This window comes from Spermophilus citellus (assembly GCF_964194105.1).
Source record: "Spermophilus citellus genome assembly, contig: SCAFFOLD_433, whole genome shotgun sequence".
Classification (NCBI taxonomy): domain Eukaryota; kingdom Metazoa; phylum Chordata; class Mammalia; order Rodentia; family Sciuridae; genus Spermophilus; species Spermophilus citellus.
Window position 1 is genome coordinate 99,249 of NW_027672748.1, and position 26,050 is coordinate 125,298.

Consider the following 26,050-nt stretch of genomic DNA (forward strand, 5'->3'; position numbering starts at 1 on the left):
ACACCCTCACTCACAGTTCCATTCACCTTCCCTTTTCCTAATCAGAGGGATCTTGGGGTGGGGCTTCAAGGAACCTTTAGGAGTTTGAAGGGGAGGGAGCCTGGAACCATAGACTAGCTATGACAAGTCAGGGGTGGGATTTGGTAGTTCAGAAAAGGAGGTACCAGACCAGGAATGGGGGATGGGAGTGATGGTGGAGTGGGCTAGTTCAGGATGGACCAGAAATGAGATGTTGAGGAAAGCCAGAAAGGACCCTTTGGCGGAATGGGGGGGGATGGGTGGGTGACGACTAGAATCACACGGAGGGTCGCTTGTGAGGTCACAGAAGCAAAGGCAGGTGATTGGACGAGGAGAGTCCTAGTTGCCAAGGCAGCGACTAGAGGAGAAGGTCTTCAGTTGAGGAGAAGTCTCCACTAGAGAAGGATGGAGCTCTGGCTCCTTGCGTTCTCCAGTAGAGTCTGTGGATCGACCCCCAAATATCCCTGCTGACGTGTCACCTGGGAAAGGCTTAAGCCTTCCTGGGCGCCACCCCTCCGCGCTTCGCTACCCACCCGCCCCCTGAGCCCCGCCTCCGGCGCCGCCTGCCGCAGCCTACCGCTCACCGGCTCCCGAGGTGACCACAACATGGCTGTGGCTCGGGGGCTGCTCTTCTGGCTGTTCGTGCTCTGTCCTACCTGGCGAGTGCTGGGCCAACCGGACCCGAAGCACAAACTCTGTGCAGATGAGGAATGCAGTAGTGAGTGCGCAGGCGGGCGGGCGGCCCGGGGTCTCGGCTCTTTGGGGCCACATGGGGCTCCGATCCCCTGGTCCCCAGCCCCGCGGGCTGGGCTAGGGGGTCGCAGGATGACGGGTGGGGCGCAGGAGTGACAGAGCCTCGGACCCTGCGTGTGTCCCCTCCGGCTCTGCCGGAGCCCCGGCCAGCCCGCTCAGGTTGCGGGGGGCTTCGACTCCCACTTGTTGCCAGCATTTTATGTTTCTCTACTGTCTGAGGCGGGGTTGGGAAACATGATTCCCCAGGGACAGCTCTCAGTTTCTTCCCTTCCAGGATTCGCCTAGGATCTCAGTGGGTGATGGGGTTGTGCGCCGTGCGCCCGGGGCTCCCCACGCTGTATCAGAGCGCTTTTCTGCCCCCTCCACAGGGACCTGGGCCGGTGTGGTATCAGGGCAGATGCTCTCCAGGGCTCGGTTGCCTTAATCCCAGCGGCAGGTTGATGGTGGGGCTCCTTGGGAAAGGCTCACTGGCCCCTTCGTCCTTTTGCTGCACTAGGGATTGGGCTGGTTTTGCCTTTTAACAGGGACTAGAGTTTAGGTTTGGGAAGAGCACTGAGTCCAGGCACGCAATGTGTTCCGAGGTCTCGGCCGACTCTGCTTCAATCCTGTCATTTCTGTGCATAGAAGCCTCCCTTCATATTTGAGGTAGGGTAGCAGGTGGGCCAATAATCTTTTGCTTTTGAAAGAGGCCAAGGATCTGCACCGGCCACCTGGGAACTGCAGCCTCTTCTGTGCGCAGGAAGCGGACAGAATTGCTTCCCAGTCCTGGATTGGAGGTGGGCGGTGGGGAGGATGTAGCCATTCAGATTCAGATGAAGAGGTTTGTTGCAATAACAATAATAAATACTCCAAGATTTTTATAAGCCAATTCAGTTTTAGAGTCAGTCGCTAGTGTTGTTGGAACCTCTTTCCTCTATATAGTTACTGGCCCAGAATACTTCTTATGGCCTCCCACTTGGTTTCTAGTAACCTTGCAACTTGATGACCGTGTTGTCCATAAATTGTAAGCAGTACATATTTTAAAATATTCATGCTAAAAAGGCCAAGAAGTTTACCATTGAGCTCTTTATGCCTAAATTGGTGTTACCAAAAACAAATTTTATAATTTGAATTGTTTGTTCCACTCCAATAAAGAAAAAAGATGTCTCCAATATATGTTAAGCAGTTCCTAGAGGTAACCCTAAGGCTGGAGTAAATAAACACTCAGAAAAGCAAAGCAGCTGCCATGATATTTCCTTTCAGTTTTGCTATTCTTTGCTGTCGAGCGCTATCCTATGTGGGCTACCTGGACAATCTCATCACTGATGCTTCCTCAGTACTAAGACATGGTGTTGGTAAGGTTCAGTGGGGTAACATAACTTGAGAAATGGCCTGTGTCCAAACAGATGTGACCAAACACAACAGGTGGGTCTGTGTTGTGTTGTAGGAAGTAGTGAGGTGTGTATGTCAGGTGTCCTTGTGTGCCTTCCAAATAAGTGCTCCAAAAAAAAAAAAAAAGAACTAAATAGGTGCTCCATAGTATGCATTATGTTGTCACCTAATATATTACTGATTTGTAAATCCTCTATGACCTAAGGGGGAACAAGAGAAACATTGCCATTTCCACTTGTGATGAGAATTCCCCACTTTAAATTGTCTCTCACCTTCAACTTGGCCTCTTAATTATATATGAATTAGGATGCTGAGAGTTCTGAAAATAGTCCTATTTTAGCTTCAAAAAAACAAGTTACCCTCTCCAAATCTGTTTGTTCCTCAGACATATATTTTTATAAAACACACATTCTTGTGTATTTTACTGCTAATTGGCTTTTAGAAAAAGTGTTATTTCCATTTCTTCTTTATGATTTTTACATAACATCTATTGTCCATTTCATCTTAAATCAGAAACTGTGTATTTGGTCAACCAAAAGAAAAATGTTGCTTCTACAAGTTTCTAGATCAATTGTGATTCTAGTCCTGCATTTTAAGCATGAAGGTATTGCCTGACCTTTTCTCACGGTTAAACTTGTTCCTTGTCAGATAGGATACCCACTTTTGATTTTGTTTATTAAAAAAAAAATACGAATGAGGGGGCTGGGGATGTGGCTCAAGCGGTAGCGCGCTCGCCTGGCATGCGTGCGGCCCAGGTTTGATCCTCAGCACCACATACAAACAAAGATGTTGTGTCCTCCAAAAACTAAAAAATAAATATTAAAAGAATGAGAATGTTTTGAAACAATCTTAATGTTGGATATAGTCAACGATATTTGCTCAGAGAAAATACATTTCCTGGTAATTTACCCCGAGATGGTAACTCTGCTGCAAATGAAATTGACAGTGTTTATGGCTGCATGGTAGCACTTGCAGCCACTTAAAGGTAATGTCTTTTAGCGGTTAGTTCAAGTTAATTAACCCCTTGGGGGTTCCTGGATATTCTTCCCTCTTCCCTATTACCTCTGCATGAAGCCATACTTAAGCCTGTCCGTGTCTACACTTGGATTTACATATTTGCAAAATGAAGCCTTTATGATTATGAAACAGAAAAAAAATTGAGACCTGCAAGAACCAAGAGTTTCACTGAAACCAGCCATGGTTGGTGGTAGCCACTTTGCTTTTTATTTCTCAGCACAGAGAAAAATAGAGAAGCTTCCTTTTCCCTTGTCTAATTGCAGGGAATATTGTATTTTATAGCAATAAAATCTCTTAAGGATTTTAGATACTTTGAGCAGGTGAATTAAAAGTGATTCCAGAGAGTACTGGAAAAACTTGATTTTTGTTCATAGTGGGATTCATATTTCCTGATGAGTCAATATGGACTGTGAAAAATCAAATCCTAATATTTGTTTTTCTTTTTTCAATGTTTATATACAGTGTTAATGTATCGTGGTGAAGCTCTTGAAGATTTCAGAGGCCAAGATTGTCGTTTTGTAAATTTAAAAAAAGGTGACCCTGTATATGTCTACTATAAACTTGCAGAGGTATCACCAGAACTTTGGGCCGGAAGTGTAAGTAAAAGTTTGACAGGTGTTATATTCTTACTTTTGATGGGTTTTTCAGCAGTGTAGATTTAAATGACTGATTTCTTGGGGTCTTTGTAGAGTTAACCTGACCTCTCTGCCAGGCCCCGTGCTCCTAAGACACCTTAGGCCTGGCACAGCATAGAAAGTCAGGAGACTTTCTGAAACAGAACTGAACTGGTTGTGGTTGCTACCCTTCACATCAAGTTCCAGAAGGCTCTACACATCATAGAGGTTGTCATGGTGAAAACCTGACAATTCTTAGCTTTGCTGCTTCAAAAGGGAAGGATTCATGGACATTAGAGTTAATCCTGTAAATTAAGTCTGAGATAGTAACTCAGGCATGCATATTTAAATTCGATTTTTTGTGTATTTTACCAAATTATTTGTGCTGTTTTTACTCTAAAAAAGCAGAATTTTATGTTCATTATGTGCTTTTTTTCCCCTTTTTTTTCTTTTTTGCAACTTCTGGGTCATCCATTTCTTGCTTTTCCTATATTCTATGCCTGAAGGTTCCCCCAGGGGTTCTACTTCCAGCCAGTTGTATGGATCTTCTGATGAAAGACATGACATTGTTTATATCATGCTTTGATATTTTCAATGGGGAGATTCACTAGGAGGGACCTCATTGGGAGACTTATGAGTATTGTCCTTTTCATTTTAAAAAATGTGATATGTGGATTGTTTACTAAGAGTAATCCCTATGGGAAAACTAGTTTCATTTTGTTGCCATTTCTGATTCTTAGGGAATGATCTTGAAACATGGTGCCTCTAGGTACAAACTTTATATTTAGACAGAGTCCCAGTTGCAATACTCCATATAAAGAACCATCTATTGTTTTTTTCAAGTATACCAAATAGGATTGGTAATCTTTAAACTTGGAACTGTTTTTCTATGTACCTAAGTGGCATTTTTCATATAGTAGTCGTCTTTCTCCCCTTCTTTGAGCTTTTGGATAAATGGGCTTGATTTACATTTTCTCCTCTCACATTGTAGCCTGTTAACTATGCTCATCCCTAGGACTCTTGCCATTCTGGGTGGCAGCACTCATCCTGTCTTCCTGAGGAGCCCTGCTTTCAGCACCTGACCAGAAAGGATCTTTGCCGAATGATGAGTGTTTGGGTGGCACTTTGTTTGCATTGCTCCTGTGGCATTCATTTGTCTTCTTTGTAAGTCAGGTTGTGTTTTATCTTAGCTCCTCCCTATAAAGTGAAAAACTCAGTTAGGAAAGGACCCCTATCTAATCCATCTTCCTTTTGAATATTTCCTTTCAGGGCAGTGGCACTTAAGTACATTTGTTCTGATAGTAGCTTATGCAGAATTTGTTCTCTTGTGGCAGTTCTTTGCTCCCCACCCACAAATCAAATCAACAGCACCTTGGCAGGGATGATGTATGGAAGCAAAATTAGATATAAAAATTATTCCCAGTCATGAGCCTCCATGATTCTGCATCATTTTTTTCATATCACAAGGAATGGGATACCACCCAGTGTGTAATTATGGAGCTTTATATAATCTATGGTCTCAATTGACACAGATTAAGAAGGGATAAATGTGTTTCCTTTCTCCATACATCTCTGGTTTCTTTCCCTTTTCCAAATTTAACCTTAATAGAATTTTCATCAGAAGGGAAAAGTGTATTTCCCCTCAGACTCGCCTCTCATGTCATTTAGGAAATTAAAAACTCTTTAGTTTTCAAAATGATTCTCCTTTCGAGTTTTTAGTTTTCATTCTGCAATGTTGTTGGTTTTCTAGAGTCTCAGACTTTATCTGCAGTGATGAAGCTTTTAATTGCTCCGTCTTATCTAATCTTCATGGCAGTATTCTACCACTAATACTGGCTCTCAGATGGTTTCTAGATATAACAAGAACATTCATGAATGGGGATATTTTAGAGGTAGTGATAAAAGATGCCTTTTTAAATTTTCTTTTGGGCATTTGATTTGCCTATCAGTTTCCTTTAATTATTGGCAAGAATCTTCTGTTCCTTTTAGTCAGTAGTTAGTAATAAGAGTGTCTTTCTCAAGGGGAACTTTATATGCCTTTTGTACACTTTATGTAACTTCATATAATTTAGCTGTTGGTGCTGAAAATAAATGGGGTTCTTTTCTGCAGAGGATTTATTTTGGGTGAAACTGAAGCTTGATATGTGATTTCATATTCATTATATTGTAATTTAATTTTCTCCCCAAATACTAGTAAAAGTAGATTTTGAAAAAGCTAGGAAAGCATATGCTATCAATACATTTGCTATAGTGGTAATACATTTTAGAGATGTTGTATTGTTTTTACTTGTTAATTTTTATGACTGTTGTGTATTGGTTAAGAAAGACATAAATATTGGTTTATGAGCAATGCTACAAAAAGTACAGGTAAATTCTTGCTAGAGGTTAATTGGAATTGCATTTATAACCAGCTTTGATTTACATAGTTTTAACCATATAATATACAATAATCTCCTATGCAGATCTTTTATTTACTTCAGAAGTCTTAACTTTATATTCTCTGTGTTGAGAATTAAGCTAAATGTAAAAAAGAAAACTTCCGTAGTTGGAAATGTTGTTTTAACAGTTCTGTACTTAATTTTTATTTGGAATAATAATCTCAGTGTAATTGTTATAGCAACTTTCTTTCTTGGTTATACCATATACCTATCTATTATGTGTATATTTCCTGCCACTTCTGAGAAATCTCTTATTTATATTCCTTGTACAGAATTTATTTGATATTTGTCTCTTTTGCACTATAGGTTGGCCGTAGTTTTGGATACTTTCCAAAAGATTGCATCAAGGTAGTTCGTGAATATACTAAAGAAGAGCTACAAATTCCAACAGATGTAAGCTATGGATTTCTTTTTTGTTCTCAATTGTAAACTGGCTTATAAATCCATCAGTTATATTCAGTTAACTGCTTCTGAAAGTTTTATAATGTGTTTGAGGGGCAATCTAACATTTGTGTATCAGATTTTCATTTGAATTCAGACTACCTGTAAAAAAAATGTTTGAAAGGTATTCAAGGGTGATTATATTATAATCTGAGAGTTGTCTAATATATTGAAATAGATATTCTTGTAGAAGGCTCTTTACTCAACTATAGGGCTTTTCTTTTCTGTTTTATATGTGAAAAATAAATAATTTAATATATTTGTACTTGGCTATTAAATTTAAGAGGTAAATAATTTCATTTTACAGGCAAAACTCATTGGATAGTTATTAGACATTTTAAGTATATTTAGGTTAAATTAATAAACTCTAACTTTTATACTAGGCTAGAAATATGTACTTACAAAGGTTTTCTTATTCTTAGTCATATATGGGCTCATAGTCATGTTATAGATTTGGAAAAGGGGACCTGAGCATTTCAGGTGATGTTCAGTCTCAGATCTTTTAAGGCCCCAACTGCTTCCTTTATACAACATTCCTCAATGGTGCTCTGACTTAAATTGATTTTGTGACTGAAATAATTTTGTGTTCTAGAATTCTCACTTCAGCTGATTATTTTCTAGAGTTTTAAATTGTATAGTAATTGATGCCCACCAACACTGAAACATCTTTGGGCAGCTCTTTGTAGTGGCTGTAGAATATGCAAGCTGCTAGGCTAGGACAGTTCTTAGATTAGATGGGCTGAATGGATAAAGTCATCCTGTTTGTTGTTGCTGTTCCTAAAATTTCTTCATAATCTCAGGGGCCATAAAATCACTTCTGTTGCTTGTTGGACTTCATTGTTGGTAAAGAGAGTTCTTGGGATTTAAGCTGTGACAGCAGTTCACTGATTACAGAGAACTCATTTGTTTTGAACTCTGCCTTCTCATTATATTTCCCATTACATGCATCCCTCATGGCTTAGAAATGCATGTGATGGGGAGAGGAAATCACTCATCCCTACTACATTGAACTGCCTCCCCCACCCCCGGAACCCCCACAGAATATTAGGAAGATTTAATTAGGAGATGGAAATTTCTTTTTTAAATTTCCACTCATACTATGGTTCCTTTTATATCAATTTGCTTACTAGTGGCAAGAAGGAAGACTAGATAAATATATAGATAGTCCTGAGAGAGATCTTAGTGACTGTGAAACCCTGATGAAGAGAAAGGTGTATACCTTGTTGAATCTTGTTTTCAGTTTGTTCTTGTGGTAATAATGTGAGGAGCCTCCTTAATATCATTCTTTATTCCATCAAATGTACTTGTATCTCAGTAAGATACTTTAAAACTGATTCATCTTTCTCAGTGCTGCAGGATCTTCCAGCTTCTCCTGAGCAAATGATTAAGAGTTAAATTTCTGAAACATAGGTGTAGATATTAAGAGCTGGAGGATCCTATAAGTGATACCTTGCCTTTCCCTACTTATGTTCAGAGCAAATTGAGAGAGACCCAAGAGTCAGGCAGTTGGAGACCAAATTGTCACCATTTTTACTCATTATGCTTTTTAAAGAATATGACCCATGTTAAAAAAAGAAAGAAAGAAAGAAAGAAATAATAGACTTTCTAACGCTGTAGTCTAGAAAAAGACAGATTTACTCAGCCATAGATGGAGTTAGCCAATGGGGGTTGGAGGAGGGTAATCTGGTTGACCCCAAAGATTCTTTAGAACCAATCCTGAATTTGGGAGGGTGGATGAGTTTGCTTTTGTGACACTTTGTTATTGACACACTAATGGTTTTCTTTTCCTTACAGGAGACAGATTTTGTCTGTTTTGATGGTGGAGGAGATGATTTTGATGATTATAATGAAGAAGAATTTCTAGCATTTTTGGAATTGTATGATTCTGCAAATGAAGATTCTGAGAAAGGTATAGAAAAAGTGGAACAGTTTCTTGAAGTCTCCCAGGATGTTGAACCTGAACCTAAACCAATGGTAGCAAACTCAGAGCACATTGAAAGTGCATTCTCAGAAAACAGTATGGATCTTGAGGAACAATTTTTGGCTCAGAAGAACCATCCTCATGCAGATAGTCAAACAGATAATGCTCAGGGTGAACAAACTTCATTTGAACTTTTTGAAGAAATACTACCAGATAAATTGAAAGTGTTCATTTTATAATTGAAGGGTCTGACAGCTCTAATTAGGATTTTGAAGTTTTCTTCTCTGTGTTAATTGTCTTTAGGAGAGGGACATATTCCAGGCACTGTGACTCATATATTTAGTGAAACACTCGATGGATATTGAAACTGAAGAAAGACAATTCTTATTCTATAGCATAAAATAAAATAGCCATTTCCCCTTTCAATTTTAGAGCTACTTATAACAGAAGGTACTCCTGTTGATGCTGCTGATACAGAAAACCAACTAGAGATAAAGGTGGAAGAGCCAGCAGATGCCACCCTTTTGGACAGCATACTTTTCTTGTTACATTCATTCTTGCTTTATTTGTCTAAGATGGTAAGTTTGACATAGTTTCTTCAATTAGAATGTTGATTATTTATTAGTTTTTAAGTGGCTTCTGGTCATGAAGTGAAGAACTTAAAATGTCTTTATGAAAATGACTCCTGACCCTTTGAGTAGATAGCTCCTGAAACAAAAGCCATAGGGGTGTGGCTTTAATGGCTACTTGGTTTAGCACATGAGAAAGATTTGCTGTCTACCAAGGCTGGACATTTGCACACCTGTAAAAACTTGGTTCTTCCCCTCAGAACCTTTCTTTCTGGCAGGGAGATAATGGCATTCACTTAAAACACAGTAAGATAATGGTAGAAAGAGAGGTATTTATTTGATGGTAGAACATTATTGTCCATAAATGCATTTATTATGGTTGGAAGGGTGATCAATAAGGTCATAAAGTAGTTGAGATGTGTTTGAAGCACTGGCAAAGGGCAAACAGGGAGTCTGACATGTGGTTTGTTGTTGATTAGACAGGCTGGGGTGGAAGACTGAGGGGGAAGGTGGTAGTCAGAAGAAATGTGTTCAGAGAAATGGAAACATGAAGAAAAGGATATTTGGGGAGGGCAGGAGAATGTGAATAGTTGGTGTTGTAAAGTGTGAAGTTGGAAGGGGATGGTCTGTTGGAGAGGCCAGCAAATCTTAAAGGAAGTCATGAGCCAAAGTAGCATTAGACCATTAATAGTGGGGATCCTTAGAAAGTTTTAAGAATGAAAGGAATTAGATTAGATCTGTTTCTTAGAGTCACTTAAGGCTGATCTTTCTAAAGAAAATCATGATCCAAACAAGATATTTAATCTGTCTAGAAGCTTATCTAAGCATTTTAGGACTTACCTCCCCCCCATTGGTATTTGTTGATATTGGACTTTTAGAGTTTAATTATAGGAATGAGAAAGCTTTTAGAGGTTGGAGGATAAGATGGTCCTAGGGCCATTGTGACAGTAATCCTCCTCAACTGAACTTGTTTTCTGAAGATTGTATTATTTCAAGGCTTGTGTAAGAAAGATGATGTTGTTGTTTTCCTTGTAAAATGTATAGATTTTGAAGCCAGATAGATCTGGTTTCAAATCCCAAGGTTATTATTTAGAAGTTTGGGCAAATAACTAAACTTTTGAAAAAAGTTTTCATCATCTGAAAAATGTAGATAATGCTTACTCCCTCATAAGAATTAAATGATTTGACAAGGTAAAGTGTCTGGTGAGGTGTCTGGCATTTTGAAGGGTTTTACCCCCACGCACCCCATAATTCTCATGTAGGCAGTCAGAAGGTGATATAAAGACAATGAATATACCTGGGGAGGAAAGACCACCAGGGTGGAAAAGATGTGGTGGGGAGAAACAAATCATTTTTCAGTTGGCTCCATGTTTGTTCATGATGGTGGCAGCCACCTGGGTAAGGGGTATGTATAAGCCAGGCAGTTAGAATAATGATATTTCCAGTGATTAAAGCAGTCTTCCACAGTCATAATTTGATTATCAGAATGAATAAGCATCACTTGGAAAGTTAACAGCCTCACGATATGGGAAGGATTTCTTTATTCATATTTTTAGGTATGCACACAGCCCTCCTCTAGGTCTAGGTCGGGGGACACGAATGTGGTGCAGGTATGGTCAGTGATTGTACGGTGATAGGTAAGACATAGATGTGAGTGGCAAAGAAGAGGCACAATGTTAGGAGACTGATTTGAAAGATTTCAAAAAGGCATTTTGATGGCCCAGTATGTACAGGACATTGTGCGAGGACTAAAAGAGTCTAACAGGTGTAAGGAATAATTGTGATTTTTGAAAGCCTTAAGAAAAGGACTTCACAAATATATGCAAAAATTATGAACAAGTCAATGTAAAATCTTAAACAAGTAGTATGATATCTGATAGGACTGGAGAGTAATAGACTCTGATGTGTTTGGGAGATGTGCACCAATCAGATTCATTGATCAATGGAATCTTAGTAGAATCTTAGTGTTAGAAGAAACCTTGGAAGGCTGTTAGTCTAGTTTCTCACTCATTGCTGTAATTTTCTTTACTGTGGCCCTGACGAGTAGTTATGAGGCCTGTACACCAGTATTTCCTAGCATGAGTCACTCTCTTACAAGACTATCTGTTCTTCTGTTGTCTAGTTCATCCTTGTATTGACTCCAAATTTTTCTCCACATGATTTCCTCTATAAAATTGAATTCTTTTCTACATAGAAATTCTTTAAATATTTGAAGTTATATCTTAATTTAAAAATTATTTTTAGTATTTTTATCATGGAAACTTTCAAATAAGAGCAGAGAGAATAGTAGGGGACTATAGGTAACCATAACATACTGTATATTTTAGAATACTAGAAAAAAAGATTGTGAAAGTTTTACCATAGAGAAATGATGTTTGAGGAGGTAGATATATTTAACTGATTTAAACGTTACATAGTGTATACATGCATCAAAATGTCATGTTACCTACTTCAATAATTATAATGTTTGTTTCTATGTACTAGTTAAAAAATAAATTTTAAAGCTTTAAAGAAAAGCATAGAGAATAGTATAATGAACCCACGGGCCATCACCCAACTTAACAGTAATTCCTTGATAGCCAATATCAGTGAGTTTTTTTTTAATTTGTTCTAATTGGTTATACATGATAGCAGAATGCATTTTGATTCATTGTATATAAATGGAACAAAACTTTTCCTAGTTGTACACAACACATGTGTAGTCCTACATGTACCTCGGGTAATGAGGTTCATCTCATTCCACCATCTTTCCTATCCCTATGCCCCCTCACCTGTCCTACCTCCCCTTTGCCCAGTCAAAGTTCCTCCATTCTTTCCATGCCCCTTACCACCCACCTCACCCCCATTATGGGTCAGCATCCACTTTCAGAGAGAACATACAGCTTTTGGTTTTTGGGATTGGCTTACTTCCCTTAACCTGATATTCCCATTCACCCGCAGATGCCATAATTTTTTTCTCTTTTAATGCTATAAGTAATATTCCATTTCATATATGTACCACAGTTTCTTTATCCATTCATCTGCTGAAGGGTTGGTTCCACAAAACTATGGAATGCTTCACAAATGTGGGTGTCATCCTTGCTCAGGGACCATGCTAATTTTTTCTGTATTGTTCCAATTTTAGTATATGTGCTGCCAAAGCAAGCACACTCTGAGTTTTAACAAATGTAGATACCCATGTAAAAACTACCATAATCAAGATATAGAACAGTTTTTTCACTAGAAAAGGGGTTTCCTTGGGATCCTTCCCAGTGAGTTCCTTCACCACCTGTTCCAGGCAACCACTGATAACTTTTTTTTTTAAACTATAGATTCATTTTTCCTACAGTACTATTTCATATATATGCCACTATAAGTGGACTCATATCTGGGAGTGCAATTGCCTCCTACGTTTAATGTATGTTTTTATCTTATGTGATACTGTCAAGCCATGCTAAAAAATGACCACAATCATTTTATACTTCCACCAGCAATTTAGGAGACTTCCACTTGACTTCATCTTCACTAGCACTTGGGCCATTCTAGTGGGTATGTCTTTGTGAGTTTATTTCCTGATAATTAATGATATTAAGTGAACTTTTTTTTTTCTTTTGAGATAGGGTCTCACTAACTTGCTTAGGCCCTTGATAAGTTGCCAGCCTCAAACTTGGGATCCTCCTGCCTCAACCTTCTGAGTTGCTGGGATTACAGACATGTGCCATGATGCCTGGATCAAATACTTCTTAATGAGCTTGTTGACCATACTGTTTTTGTAGGTCGACTCTCTCTGGCTAGCTGGAATCCAGACTTCTCCCAGCTCAGTGCCAACTGTGGGATTGGTTAGCTTATAGTTGTTCTTGGCCCTCGCAGGTACTGCTTAGAATGTAGCCCCAAACTGAAGACCACCTCCATGCAGATTTCTGGAACTCTTTTTCTTTGTGGCTCCCATCTTTCTGGTAGTTTTCTCTACAAATTTTTGGCTGCTTAATCTCCTGGAACTCTGGTCTCTCTCTCCTCAGTGAGACTGTTATGCCCCATTTGGGTTCCCCTTCGCCAAACTGAGGTCTAGAGGGTGCCTCCAGGTAGAATGCTCACCTATTTGTTCTCCTGCTCTTAGGGGTGACAGTTGCATGTCCCTTGTGGCTTTCTATCTGAAAAATAGCTTTTTAAAAATATATTTTGACTGGGCATGGTGGCACATGCCTTAATCCTAGTGGCTCGGGAGGCTGAGACAGGAGGTTCACGAGTTCAAAGCCAAAAGTGAGGTGCTAAGTATCTCAGTGAGACCCTGTCTCTAAATAAAATACAAAATGGGGCTGAGACTGGGGATGTGGCTCAGTGATCAAGTGCTCCTGAGTTCAATCCCTGGTACCAATATATATATATATATATATATATATATATATATATATATATATATATATATATATATATATTCCAACTTTCTGGTTGCTTTCAGTGGGAGAATAAGTCTCATAAGTTACTCTCTATTGATTTCTCCTTTTGTTGTAACTTTTTGCAATAATTGAAAAAAAATGTTTGTGGGACTTCTAGGATATATTGTAGTTTGGGTGAATAAATGATATCCCCCTGGTACAACAATTTAACCTGTTTTCTCTATTGCCTTTTTTTTTTTTTTTTTGGTCGTGCTGGGGATTGAACCTTGGGCTCCATGCATTCTAGGCAAGTGCTGAGCTAACAACCTCAGCCTCTCTCTGTTGCTTTATATTTCTTGGAAATTGGTAGTCAGATTTAGGTTCAATTCTGTTTCTTATGAAAACTTAATAGGAAATATTGCATTGACATCTGCATGTCCTCTCCTTTGATGTTGACTACTAGTCAACAGTGACCTTGGTGAGATTTGCTAATATATTACAGGTTGCAAAATAGCAATGGTCTGAGTTGCTGGGATTTTTCTTCATTTAAAGGCTGGGATGCCTATACAAATAAAAATTTATGATTGATTATTCTTTCTTTTTTTTGGTACTGGGGATTAAACTCAGGGGCACTTGGCTAGTGAGCCATATCCCCAGCCCTATTTTGTATTTTATTTATATACAGGGTCTCACTGAGTTGCTTAGCAATTCGCTTTTGCTGAGGCTGACTTTGAACTTGCTATCTTCCCTCCTCAGCCTCCCAAGCTACTGGGATTACAAGTGTGTGCCACGGCGCCTGGCTATGATTGATTATTCTTTACACAGATATTTGGTTTGTATAGTTAAGGCAGGAGATAAACATTTGATTCCTTTTCTTCATTTAAACACTTTTCAGAATAGTAAGGTATTATTCTAGCATTATCAAATGATACCCAAAGGGGCTTTTGAAATCTTTTTAACTTTTATTTAAGAGTCAGTCTGATGTCATGCATTTAAAAATATTTGGTGTGTTTAATCTAGTTAGGAATAGTAATTGTTCTTACCTGATGCTCAATTTCTCCCCCTTTTGCCTTGTAGAGGCCTCTTTATCTTGGCTCCTGGGACCCTTTGCCACCACCTAGTGGTCATTCTTACCTATTTCCCTTGCTTTTGAACTATGAGAGATGTTCCAAGTTCATCTTAAACATTCCCTGTCCAGACCTTGAAGGAACTATTTCTCTAAAAGAACTTTGGTTCCTTTCAATAGGAAATGATATTTAGAGGCTACATTCCAAGTACTAAGATTGCTTATTGCTCAAATTGACTGTCATTTGTAGGCCTTTTTAGTGAACAAAGCTCAGAAATATATGGGGATTTTTCATCATGTCATTTAGATAATTCCCATGAAAATTCAGGATGCTAGAGAGATTTTACTTCACTTCATCTATCTTAGATTTGTGTTTTCTTTCTCTGATGTTGGAGTTCCAGTTTTCAATGACATCAATATAATTGTTTACAGTCTTGTGCCACTTAATGACATTTTGTTCATTAGTGCATAATAATGGAGCTAAAAAATTCTTGTCACCTAGTATTTTTAATATCTTTTTTGTGTTTTGATATGTTTAGATATATAAACATTTACAATGTTACAATTGTCTACAGAATTCAGTATAATAATATCTTATAGGTTTTTATCCCCAAAGCGATGATATACCATATATGAATACCTACGTGTGGAAATGGCTATATTTTCTAGGTTTGTATAAGTATACTCAATGATGTTTACACACTAAAATTGCCTAAGATGTGTTTCTCAGAATTTATTCCCATCATTAAGCAACACACGACTATATTTATGTTATTTAAAATACTTTCAGGAATGTATTCCTGAAATGAAATGAAATTCTCTTGTCTTTAAGCTATATCCCACTAAGGTATGTTTGAAATAATTCATTTCTGTGGTTTGTCACCAATATGATATCACAGGTTGTTTCATTTTTGCTTTCAATATTTAGGTGTTACTTTTTAAAGATTTTTTTTGGTTTATTTTACAATTATTTAAATATTTAGAAGAGCCAAAGTTAATTTGTAAAAATAAGTTGTTTCTGTTTTCTGGTATTGGTGATTGAACCCAGGGCTCCTATCCACTGAGCCACATACCTAGCCTCTTTATTTTTTATTTAGAGATAGTTCTCACTAAGTTGCGTAGGGACTTGCTAAGTTGCTGAGGCTAGCTTTGAACTTGTGATTCTCCTGCCTGATTTTGAAAGAACTCTAGCTTTTGTCCCAGTTCTGTCTACCCTGATGTTACTCTCTTTTATAGTTAACTTTTAAAATTTATTTCATTATGTATTCTGCTATTAAAAAAAATAAGCAAATGAGAAAAGGGATATGTAGCTCAGTGGTAGAGCACTTGCCTACCATACATGAGGCCATGTGTTCAATCATAAAAAGAAAAAGAAACGCAAATGATTTTTACATCTAGCCATGATAGCTTTATATAGGTACTGGCTTCACCTTCCCAACTGAAACAACTAAAATAAATATGAAAAAAACCCCACAAACAGATAAAATTTGAAGATCCAGCAACATTGAAGATCAAGCAACAAAGAATGATTCTGGAAACATAAGGAACAAATGCTGTGAGCTCTTTAGTTGTCCCAGCTTTTACTATGTTAAGAGATTCCCAAGCCATGACAAAGAAGGTGAAGTCAGGCAGAACCAGAGGATACCATGAATTGAGAGATGGTGCTGAGATTCCAGGAAAACCAAAGTGACTAGAATTCACAGGGTGGAGTACCAAAAGAAGGTTGCTACATTGAGAGACAATTCTGGAAATCTGTGAAAGGCTCTCTGAGTGTTCAGCAGGGTATTGATGTGCACATAAGTGTGATGAAACTGCTTAGCAAGTCAGAGAAACAATCTTAAGTGATTAGAAGGAACAGGTCCTAACACAGGGACCAGAATAGCACCTGGAAAAAACTATCTAAGGAAGTTGGGTAGAATAATCAGAAGGGTGTTACCTCGGACTGACTATTACAATTTATGTCATACCTAACAAATATTCAGACCCAAGAGAATCAAATTGTTTCCAGTAATTTAATTGTATATGAAATATTAAGAATAGTAATTCGTAATGTATGGCATCGAATCAAAGCTTACCAGGCATGCAAAGAAGCAAGAAAAATATAATCCACAATGATGAGGAGAAGAATCATCCAATCAAAGCCAACTGAGAACTGGCGGAGATGTTAGAATGAGGTAATGGCATTTTTTTAAAAGTTATTACTACTATATTTCGTGTGTTAAAAAGGTAAAAAGAGATATAGAAGATATATTTTAAGAAAATCAGACTTCTAGAGTTGAAAATATATGATAAACACAGGGGATGGGATTAATGCCAGAATAAGCATTGTGATGAAATTGTTAGTGAACTTGAGGACATAGCAGGAGAAGTACCCCAAATGAAACACAGGGAAAATTTCTTCTGTTAAAGAAAAGTGAACCAGAGCATCAGTGAGCTGTGGGACAGTTTCAAGTTGAGCGATGAGAGGTATTCAGAAAAATATTTTAAGAAATGATGGCCAAAAATTTTCAAAAATTTGTGAAAACTGTACATCTGCAGATCCAAGATATTAAATGGAACTAGAGTACAAAAAGCATGAATAAAGCTATATCAAGGTATATTATATCATAAATAAATTGCTCAAAACCAGTGATAAAGAGCAATCTTAGCAGTTAGAGAAGACATTTATGTAGAGAAGAACTAAGGATGACATCAGATTTCTTGTCAGAAATTAGGCATAAGAGAATATAGTGGAGTGATACCTTTAATATATTTGAAGAGTAATAATGTTGGCCGATAATATCATGCCCAGTGAAATATCTTTCTAAAATGAAGACTTGTACTGACATACAAGCTGAAAGAATTCACCCTACACTTGCACCAAGAGAGCAGATGGAAATAATGGAATAAAGGAGTAAAGAACACTGAAAATGGTGACTGTGTGCATAAATATTTAAAATAATTTTTCTTATTTGAACATTTTAAAAAGTCATTGACTGTTCAAAGACAAATATCAGTGTAGTATGGGACTTAGAAAACATGTAAAGTAAAATACATGACAACAGTATAAATCTCAGAAGGGTAGTAACTGTTGTAACGTTCTTATTGAATATGTGAAGTAATATAGTATCATCTGAAGGTAGATTGTGACAAATTAAAGATGTATATTCTAAACCCTGAAGCACTAAGATTAGAAAACAGAGTTATAGCTTAATAAGCCAATAGAGGAATCACTAAAAATACCGATAGTGGTATTTCTGCAAAAGAAGACAAAAAGAAAAGAAAAAGAACAAAGAACAGAAGGAACAAATAGAAGATTATATTAAGCTTACACCTATGCACAGCAGTAATCCTATTAAGTGGAAAGTATCTAAATATATCAGTTAAAAACAGAGATTGTCATATTGCCTAAAGAAGCAAGACCCAAATAGATGTCTAAGGGAATAACACTGTAAATAGAAAGACACAAAGAAGTCAAAATTAAAATGATTGAAAAAGGTATCTCATGTTAAACACTAGTCAAAGGAAATCTGGAGTAGCTACATTAAACCAAAAGAGGTTGTGGGGCAAAATATATCATCAGGACTAAAGAAAGTTATTTCCTAATGATAAACGAATCAGTCAAGATTATATAATAAGCCTAAATGCTTGTACTTTTAATATTAGACCTTCAAAATACATGAAGTATAAAAATTGATAGAATTATGAGGAAAATGATGAATCCTATAGATTACATTTAGAGATTTCAATATCCTCTCCTCAGCAATTGGCAGAAAATGAAAAATAAAAGTAAGGTTGTAGAAAGTGTGAATGACATAATCAATCCATCCATTTGAAATTAATTGACAATTATAGAAAACCCCCAAGGAGCTTAGTGCACATGGAACATTTACCAAGATAAACTATATTCTGGATCTTAAAAAAATTATCAGTAAATATAAAAGTATTCAAAGTCAGGCAAAGCTTATTCTCTGAACACAATAAAATGAGAAATCAATAATGGAAAAATCTGGAAAATTCTCAAATATTTGAAAACTTAAGTGCCAGGCTGCTAAATACATATATATATACATATATATATTGGTATAAATGAACAACACAGTACATTTATTTTTATGTGGTGCTGGGGATTGAACCCAGTGCCTCACACATGTGAGGCAAGCACTTTACCACTGAGCTACAACCTTAGCCCCCACTGCTAAATAATTTTTGAGTCAAATAAATCAGAGAAGAAATTCATATTTTGAGTTGAATAAAACTGAAAACAACATATCCATTTGTGCAATGTCACTAAAGTGTTATTGGAAAATTTATAGCACTACCAGGCCCAAGATAGCTTTATTAAAAAAGAAGTCTCCAGTCATTGACTTTAGTTCCTACTATGAGAAACTAGAAAAGGAAAAATAAGTTAATCTCCAAGTAAGCAAGAAAAAAAGATATAATAAAGACCATAAGTCAGTAAAATTTTAAAAAAGGAAAATAAGAGAAAATCAATGAAACCCAAAGCTAGTTCTTTAAGATGAATAAAATTGATCAACATCTAGTGAGGGAAATAAAAGAGGAGACACAGATTACCAATATCCGCAATCAGAGAAGGGATATAGCTACAGATTTCACAGATACTAGACTGATAATGGGGATATTATGAACAGTTTATGTTAATTAACTTGACAATTTAGATGAAATGAAGAAATTCTATTTAAGCCACAAATTGCAAAAGTTCACTCAAGAAAAACAGACAATTTCATAAACCTTGTTGACTATTAAAGAAATTGAAGGTATAGGTAAAAACCTTTCTACAAAGAAAAAAATATAAGACCCAGATAGCTTTATTGGTGATCCAATTAAACCTGTGAAGAAGAAATGATACTAATTCCTAATAGTATTAGTAATACTAAACCCTTGTAGAATATTAAAGCAAGGAAATATTTCTCCTATGAAGCCAGTGTTATCACTACACCAAACCAAGACAAAGATATAACAAGAAACGGAAGCCACATACCTCTCATGGGATCTCCAATGAATCTGTACAGAAATTCTAAACAAAAATTTAAGTCAAATACAACAATATTTAAAAGGAAAATACATCATAGACAAAAACTAGACTGATGATGGGGATTTATGTCAAGAATCCAAAATTTATTTAACATTTGAAAATCAATGAAATTTACCACATTGATGTACCTAAAAGCACAGTCTTTGTGTTTAGCTCAAGAGATACAAAACAAGCATTTAAAAAATATAGCAGAGGGGGGAAATGTTGGGGAGTAATATTGGCCAAATTATATTGTTATTTTGTGTGCATGTACAAGTAGGTGACAATAAATCCCATCGAAATGTAAAAAAAAAATCAGCCCTGATTATTATTTAAACATTTTTTTAGATTTTGATTGACTTTTATTTGACTCACTTATTTATATGCGGTGCTGAGAATCAAACCCATTGCCTCACACATGCTAGGCAAGTGCTCTACCACTGAGTATCAACCCCAGCCCCTCAGCATTGATTATTGATGTAGAAAAACAAACAACAAACTAGGAATGGAAGGGAGCTTAAAACATCCTCTGAAAAAATGCAGCTAACCTCATACTTAATGGTTGATAATTGAATACTTTTCCCCAAGATCAGAAACCAAACAGAGATGTCCACTCTCATTACATCTATTCAGCATTGTACTGGGGTGCAGTAAGGAAATAGCTAGTATACTAAGGCAAGAAAAAGAAATAAAATGCACTCAGATTGGAAAGGAAGAAATAAAATTCTCTTTATTTTCAGATAACATGAATATATATAGATACAATCTGGTATGATCTAGAAAAAAGCTATTGTAAGGTTGACAGATAAAATTTACATCTAAAAGCAATTATATTTTCTATATATTAACAATGAAAAATTAGAAATTGAAATTTTAAAGATTTCCATGTACAATAGAATAAAAATATGAAGTATTTAAACATAAACATGGCAAAAACTAAAATGTATATATTAAAAACTATAAAATATTGCTGATAGAAATTAAAGAGAACCTAAATGGAGAGATATACCTAATTTATGAGTCAGAAGACTAAGGTGTCCATTCATCCCAGTTTAATCACCAGAGTCAACATTATTCCAATCAAAATCCCTGCAGAGTTTTGTAGAAAATGACAAGCTGATTGCAACAGACCTAGAATACGTGGCTTCAAGACTTAATCTAGGGCTGGGGATGTAGCTCAGTGGTAGAGCACTTGCCTAGCATATGCAAGGTCCTGTGTTCAATCCCTAGTACCATACGAAGAGGAAAAAAAGAAAAAAATATATTCTAAAGCCACAGTAATCAGGATTGCAGACAAAACATTGGAACAGAGCCAAGAATTCAGAGATAGATACACAATATATATGGCAGCAGTCATTAACAAAGATGGAAAGACAAGTAGAGAATGGAAAGTTTTTTCAGCAAATGGTACTGAAATTACTGCATATTTATATGCAAAATATTGATCCATGCCTTGCATTAGACACCTGAATTAACTCACAGACTTAAATATTAAACTCAAAACTACAAAACCTAGGAAAAAAATAAGAGAAAAATTTTTGTTGAACTTAGATTCGGCAAAGATTTCTTAAATTTGACAACAAAAGCATTAAAAAGGATTTGACAATGTGGGATTCATCAAACTAAAACCTCTGTAATTCAAAATACACTTTGAAGTGAATGAAATAGACAAAACACAAGCTGGGAGGAAATTACTGTAAAGCATTTATCAAGACTTGCATCAAGAATATATGAAGAACTCTTAGAACTCATTAGAAAAAATATAGTCCTGTAAAATAACACTTCATCAAAGAAGATAAACAGATAGTAAATACATTAAAAATGCTTGACATAATTATCAGGGAAATGCAATTTTGAAGCATAAGAGTTACCACTACACACTTATTAAATATCTAATATTAAAGACAATTGTGCTGAGTGGTTGGAGAAGAGATGGAGGAACTGGATGGGTACACAGCTGGTGGGGATATAAAGTGGTAGAATCACCTTCTTAAAAAGGTAAACATACACCAGTCATATCCAACCATTCTTTTCCAAAGAAAAGATAAGTTATATAGCAATAGGAGGAATTTTATATCAGTGTTATTGGCTATTTTATTTGTAAAAGCCCCAAACTGGAAAAAAAATCCAAATGTCTATCAATAGATGATAGACAAATTGTGGTACGTACATATAATGAAATGCTACTCAGCAATAAAAATAGATGATAGATAAACTGATGTAGATGAATCTCAAATTATGCTGAATAAGAGAAGCCATAGAAAATACAATATATTATCCCATACACATAAAACTTGAGGAATACAAAGCAATCTATTAAGATAGACGTTTTGCTGGAGGAATGAGAAAGTGGGGGGCAAGAAGGAAGGGTGACAAAGGGCAGAATTACCTAGAGAATGAGAATATTTTTGGATGTAAAGGATGTGTATATTGATTATAATGGTGATTTCATAATTTCATGTAAAATTTATCAAATTGCACACTTTAAATACATGTAATTTATTGCATGTCAATTTTACCTCAAAGCTATAAGAAATAATATATTCATCTTTTTTCACTTTCTAAGATACAAATAGTATTCTATAAATATTTTTCTCTACTTCATTTTTAAAAAATGTATTCTGGAAACCAGCTTTTAGCGGTATTTAAAATTATTTTCTTTCTTCTTTGGTTTATTCAACAACTTTCATTGATGACGGTTGTTTCAGCCTTTTGTGACCATCTTGTATTATTATAATTAATGCTTGAATAACATAGTTTTGTAAATACAAGTTTTAAACATTTGTTGTTGTATTCCCAGTATCTTTAGAAGTTAGGGCTGGGGGACTATAGCTCAGCAGTAGAGCACTTGCCCTAGATACCCTTCCCCAGCACTGAAAAAGTTAAAAAAAAAAAAGTGGGGCTGGGGATGTGGCTCGCCTGGCATGCTTGCGGCCTGGGTTCGATCCTCAGCACCACATACCAACAAAGATGTTGTGTCCGCCGAGAACTAAAAATAAATATTAAAAATTCTCTCTCTCTCTCTCTCTCTCCCCCCCCCTCTCTCACTAAAAAAAAAAAAAAAAAAAAAAAAGTGGGATTGTTGAGTTAATAGGTATATATACAAGCAGTTTTGGGAGATGTTGCCAAATCTCATTCATAAAGGTTGTATCATTTTGTATACTTATCAGCAGTGTCTGAGAATTTGTATTTCCCCACATTCTCTCACCTACTGAGTATGTTGTCAAACGTTTGGATCTTGCCAATGCAAGTGAGAAATGGTATCTTGGTGTGGTTTAATTTGTATTTTGTTCATTATGAGCTAAGCAGAGCATGTTTCCATATGCTATAGCTATTTGCATTTCTTTTCCTGAGATGTGTTTATTTCTTCAGCCCATTTTTGTATAGGTTTGCTGGCCATTTTATTTATAATGTTCTTTATATTTCAGGAACATGATTTTTTGGACAATAATATGTTGCAAATATTTTTTCTCAGGTTGTCATTGTCAAACTGTGTGTGTGTGTGTGTGTGTGTGTGTGTGTGTGTGTGTGTGTAGCAGGTTTAGATACATCCAGGAAAGATTTTTTCAATGAGGCAGGTTTTTGCCCACTCATAATACATAGAAAATTTCACCCAATATTTTCTAGTACTTGTTTATTTTCTATTTTTACATTCATGTTTCTTATCCATTTGTAGTTTATCTTTTGAATAAGTAGAGAAAAATCCAATTTTATAATTTTTCATGTGGTAACGCTACTTATTAGAAAGTCTATTTTCCCCAAACTAACTTTTATTGTACCCCAAATGTCCAGTTGGTTCTGTTTCTGGATTCTCTATTCTGTCCCACAATCTCTATGTATTCCTGGGCTTGGACGAGGGTACATGAATTAATTATATAGTCTGCCCTCCCTGTACCCTTCATTGCTCTTCTTTTTCAGTGCTTTCCTGCTTATTCTTGTTCTTTTGAATTGACTATATTCAACTTGACGACAGATTTTTAAAGATCCACAGATGTTCATTCCCTCCCCAAGTTAAACGTCCCCAGTTTCTTCAATTTTTAGCACGTGCTTTTCGGGGGCTATTCATGATTCTGTTCTTTTCCACAAGTCATGCAACCTTAAAATGTGGCATCCAGAAATGAAGCCACCGGCGTGGGGTGATAATGACATGATTCCTTAGGGTAAGGCTTTTTAAAAAGAGTGTCATCCACAATTGGAGAAAGTAACAGGACTGGAGTGAGCAGGGAAGGAAAGCCCAGACCGAGCAATAGTCCTTTAGAAGGGAGCAGGAGAAGCTTCTCCTCTTCTGTCTGCACTTTTGGGGCAGGTACCTGGTGTCTCAACACATTGACAAAAGGGTTTTGCTCTGGGAAGGGCTGGGAGGCCTGACTTTCTCCTTTTTCCTAGTCTCTGCCTATAATCCCCTTCTGCTAGTTCCCTGGCTTCCTCCAGGGCCTTCTAAATCGCAGGTCCTCTCCCAGTTCAGGGGACAGGTGAGCCTCTTTCCTTCTGGAGTCCTTTCATTTGGACTCTTCCGCTCCTCCCGCTGTCCCCCGCCGGGCTCCGCAGATGGTTCTTTCCGCTCCCGGCCCCGCCCCTCGGCATCCTCCCTCTGCTCACTGCAGTCCACCCAGGGGCTTCTTCTGATGACGCGTTCTATGTGCGTTGGGCGGAAAGCACTGCACTGCGGTGGAGGAAGGCAAAGTTCACTCCCAGTACCCGCCCCCTGCGCTGGGTCCTACCGAAGTAGGAAACGGCGAAAGAGAGGGTCCTGTGCTGTTCTGCAGGGAAGCGTCGCTTCTGCTCAGCTGTCCCTACACCATGGACTCAGTACCTGCCACTGTGCCTTCTGTCACTGCTTCCCCGGGGGACCCGGAGCTCCTGGGACCCCTGTCGGTGCTCTACGCAGCCCTCATAGCCAAGCTACTGGAGGTGACGGTCCTATTTACAGGGAGGGACCCCAGCTCTGGCAGGCGGGTGGCTGAGTTCTGGCAGAGTGGGTGCACTGACTGTCGCAGCAACGGAGAAATGGAGTGTGTCAGGCCCAAGGCAGGCAGGACGTGACTGTATTGTTAAGTGAGGCTGGTGAGAGTGTACTTGAGCTTTCCCCACTTGCACTTTTTTTTTTTTTGATGGAATAGAGGTGACAACCTCATGGTATGTTCCGAAATGCAGCCAACAATCCAAACAGCTAACGTTACTACAGGTCTTTTCCCTACAGAGACTGCTGGGGAATTGGGCCCAAATGACAGTTATCTCCTATTACTTGTAGAGGGCGGTGAAAACAGGGAAGAGTAGGCAGGTGTTTACTGCACTGCCTTTGAGCAACCATTTAAAATTAGGCTTTGAATTTTATAGAAGGATGTTAAATTCAGAGAAGTTTATCTAAGCCAGTTTTCAAGAGTTGTCTGAAATTACATGTCACTTATCTGTTTATATAAGAGTGGAATGGAAGTAAGATTTAAAATCTTATACATATATCATCATTGTTTTTATTTGTTGCCATAAAATTAATTAGTTCTTTCATATATTTAAGTATTTGTCTTAAAAGAATTTTTTAAATTATAAAAACCAGGTTATCTAAGAGAAAAGAATGATCCAGAGGGATTCTAGCCAGGTGTTAGACAATGTGATGATATAGGGCCTGTTACAAACTGGAAATGTATGCTCAATTTAAAGTATTTAGATTCGGGCTGGGGTTGTGGCTCAGTGGTAGAGCGCTTGCCTAGCATACATGAGGCACTGGGTTCGATCCTCAGCACCATATAAAAACAAAACAATGTGTCCACCCTAAACCTAAAGATACATAAATAAATATTTTTTAAAAAGTATTTAGATTCATTATACTTGAAAACACTGCAAGCAAACAAAAAATATGAGACTGCCAGTATCCTCTCTCTTGAAGAAGCTATTGGAAAATATTGAGGAGGTGGATTTCTGATGAGGACGTTGGTTTAGAATTGCCATGATTCTTTGTGACTGTTTTGTTATAAATTTAAGGTTTCCCATTTCTTCTAATTTGTCTGTTTCAGCTGTTTACTACATTGCCTGATGATACTCAACCTGGAACTGATTTTTATGGACTACCATGGAAGCCTGTAGTTTTCACTGTTTTCTTTGGGATTGTATCCTTTGTCATTTTCTTTTGGAGAACTGCTCTTGTTGTGAGTAAATTAACTTACTTATACCTTAGCACATAAGCACAAGGATTATTTTATATAGTCACTGCCCCCCCCCCTTTTCTTTTTCAGTTGCTAAAACACAAATTAGTGGTTTAAGTCAAACTAACCTTATAAAATAATTTAGTGTGGGTGCATTTGGTAGAACTGGTAATTCTTACAGCCATCCTGACCAGTAGTTTCATATGTATTAGAAGTCTTAAAAGTGGGATAAAAGGTGGGATAGGGTAGATAAATATCCTTTTATGTAGCATATATGTCTAGTAATCTATCTTAAAGAAATAACTATGCTTTGAAGATTTTGGTAATGTTTTT

General features: G+C 37.1%; 2 protein-coding genes across 2 annotated transcripts; both read left to right on the forward strand.

The window, feature by feature from the left end:
* Positions 1-604: 604 nt before the first annotated feature.
* On the forward strand, positions 605-6,798 carry LOC308640659 (transport and Golgi organization protein 1 homolog). Its single transcript, XM_081312463.1, has 3 exons — positions 605-736; positions 3,622-3,755; positions 6,518-6,798. Exons 1-3 carry the CDS (start codon positions 625-627, stop codon positions 6,638-6,640), a joined length of 369 nt encoding a protein of 122 aa, XP_081168589.1. The 5' UTR covers positions 605-624; the 3' UTR covers positions 6,641-6,798.
* A 1,502-nt stretch (positions 6,799-8,300) lies between these two features.
* Positions 8,301-25,797, forward strand: LOC308640656 (uncharacterized protein; the record flags this gene model as incomplete). The annotated part of the gene is made up of 5 exons (XM_081312461.1): positions 8,301-8,330; positions 8,447-8,561; positions 9,006-9,151; positions 24,365-24,488; positions 25,589-25,797. The coding sequence occupies 5 exons, from the start codon at positions 8,301-8,303 to the stop codon at positions 25,606-25,608; spliced, it is 435 nt and encodes a 144-aa protein (XP_081168587.1). The 3' UTR covers positions 25,609-25,797.
* Positions 25,798-26,050: the final 253 nt, after the last annotated feature.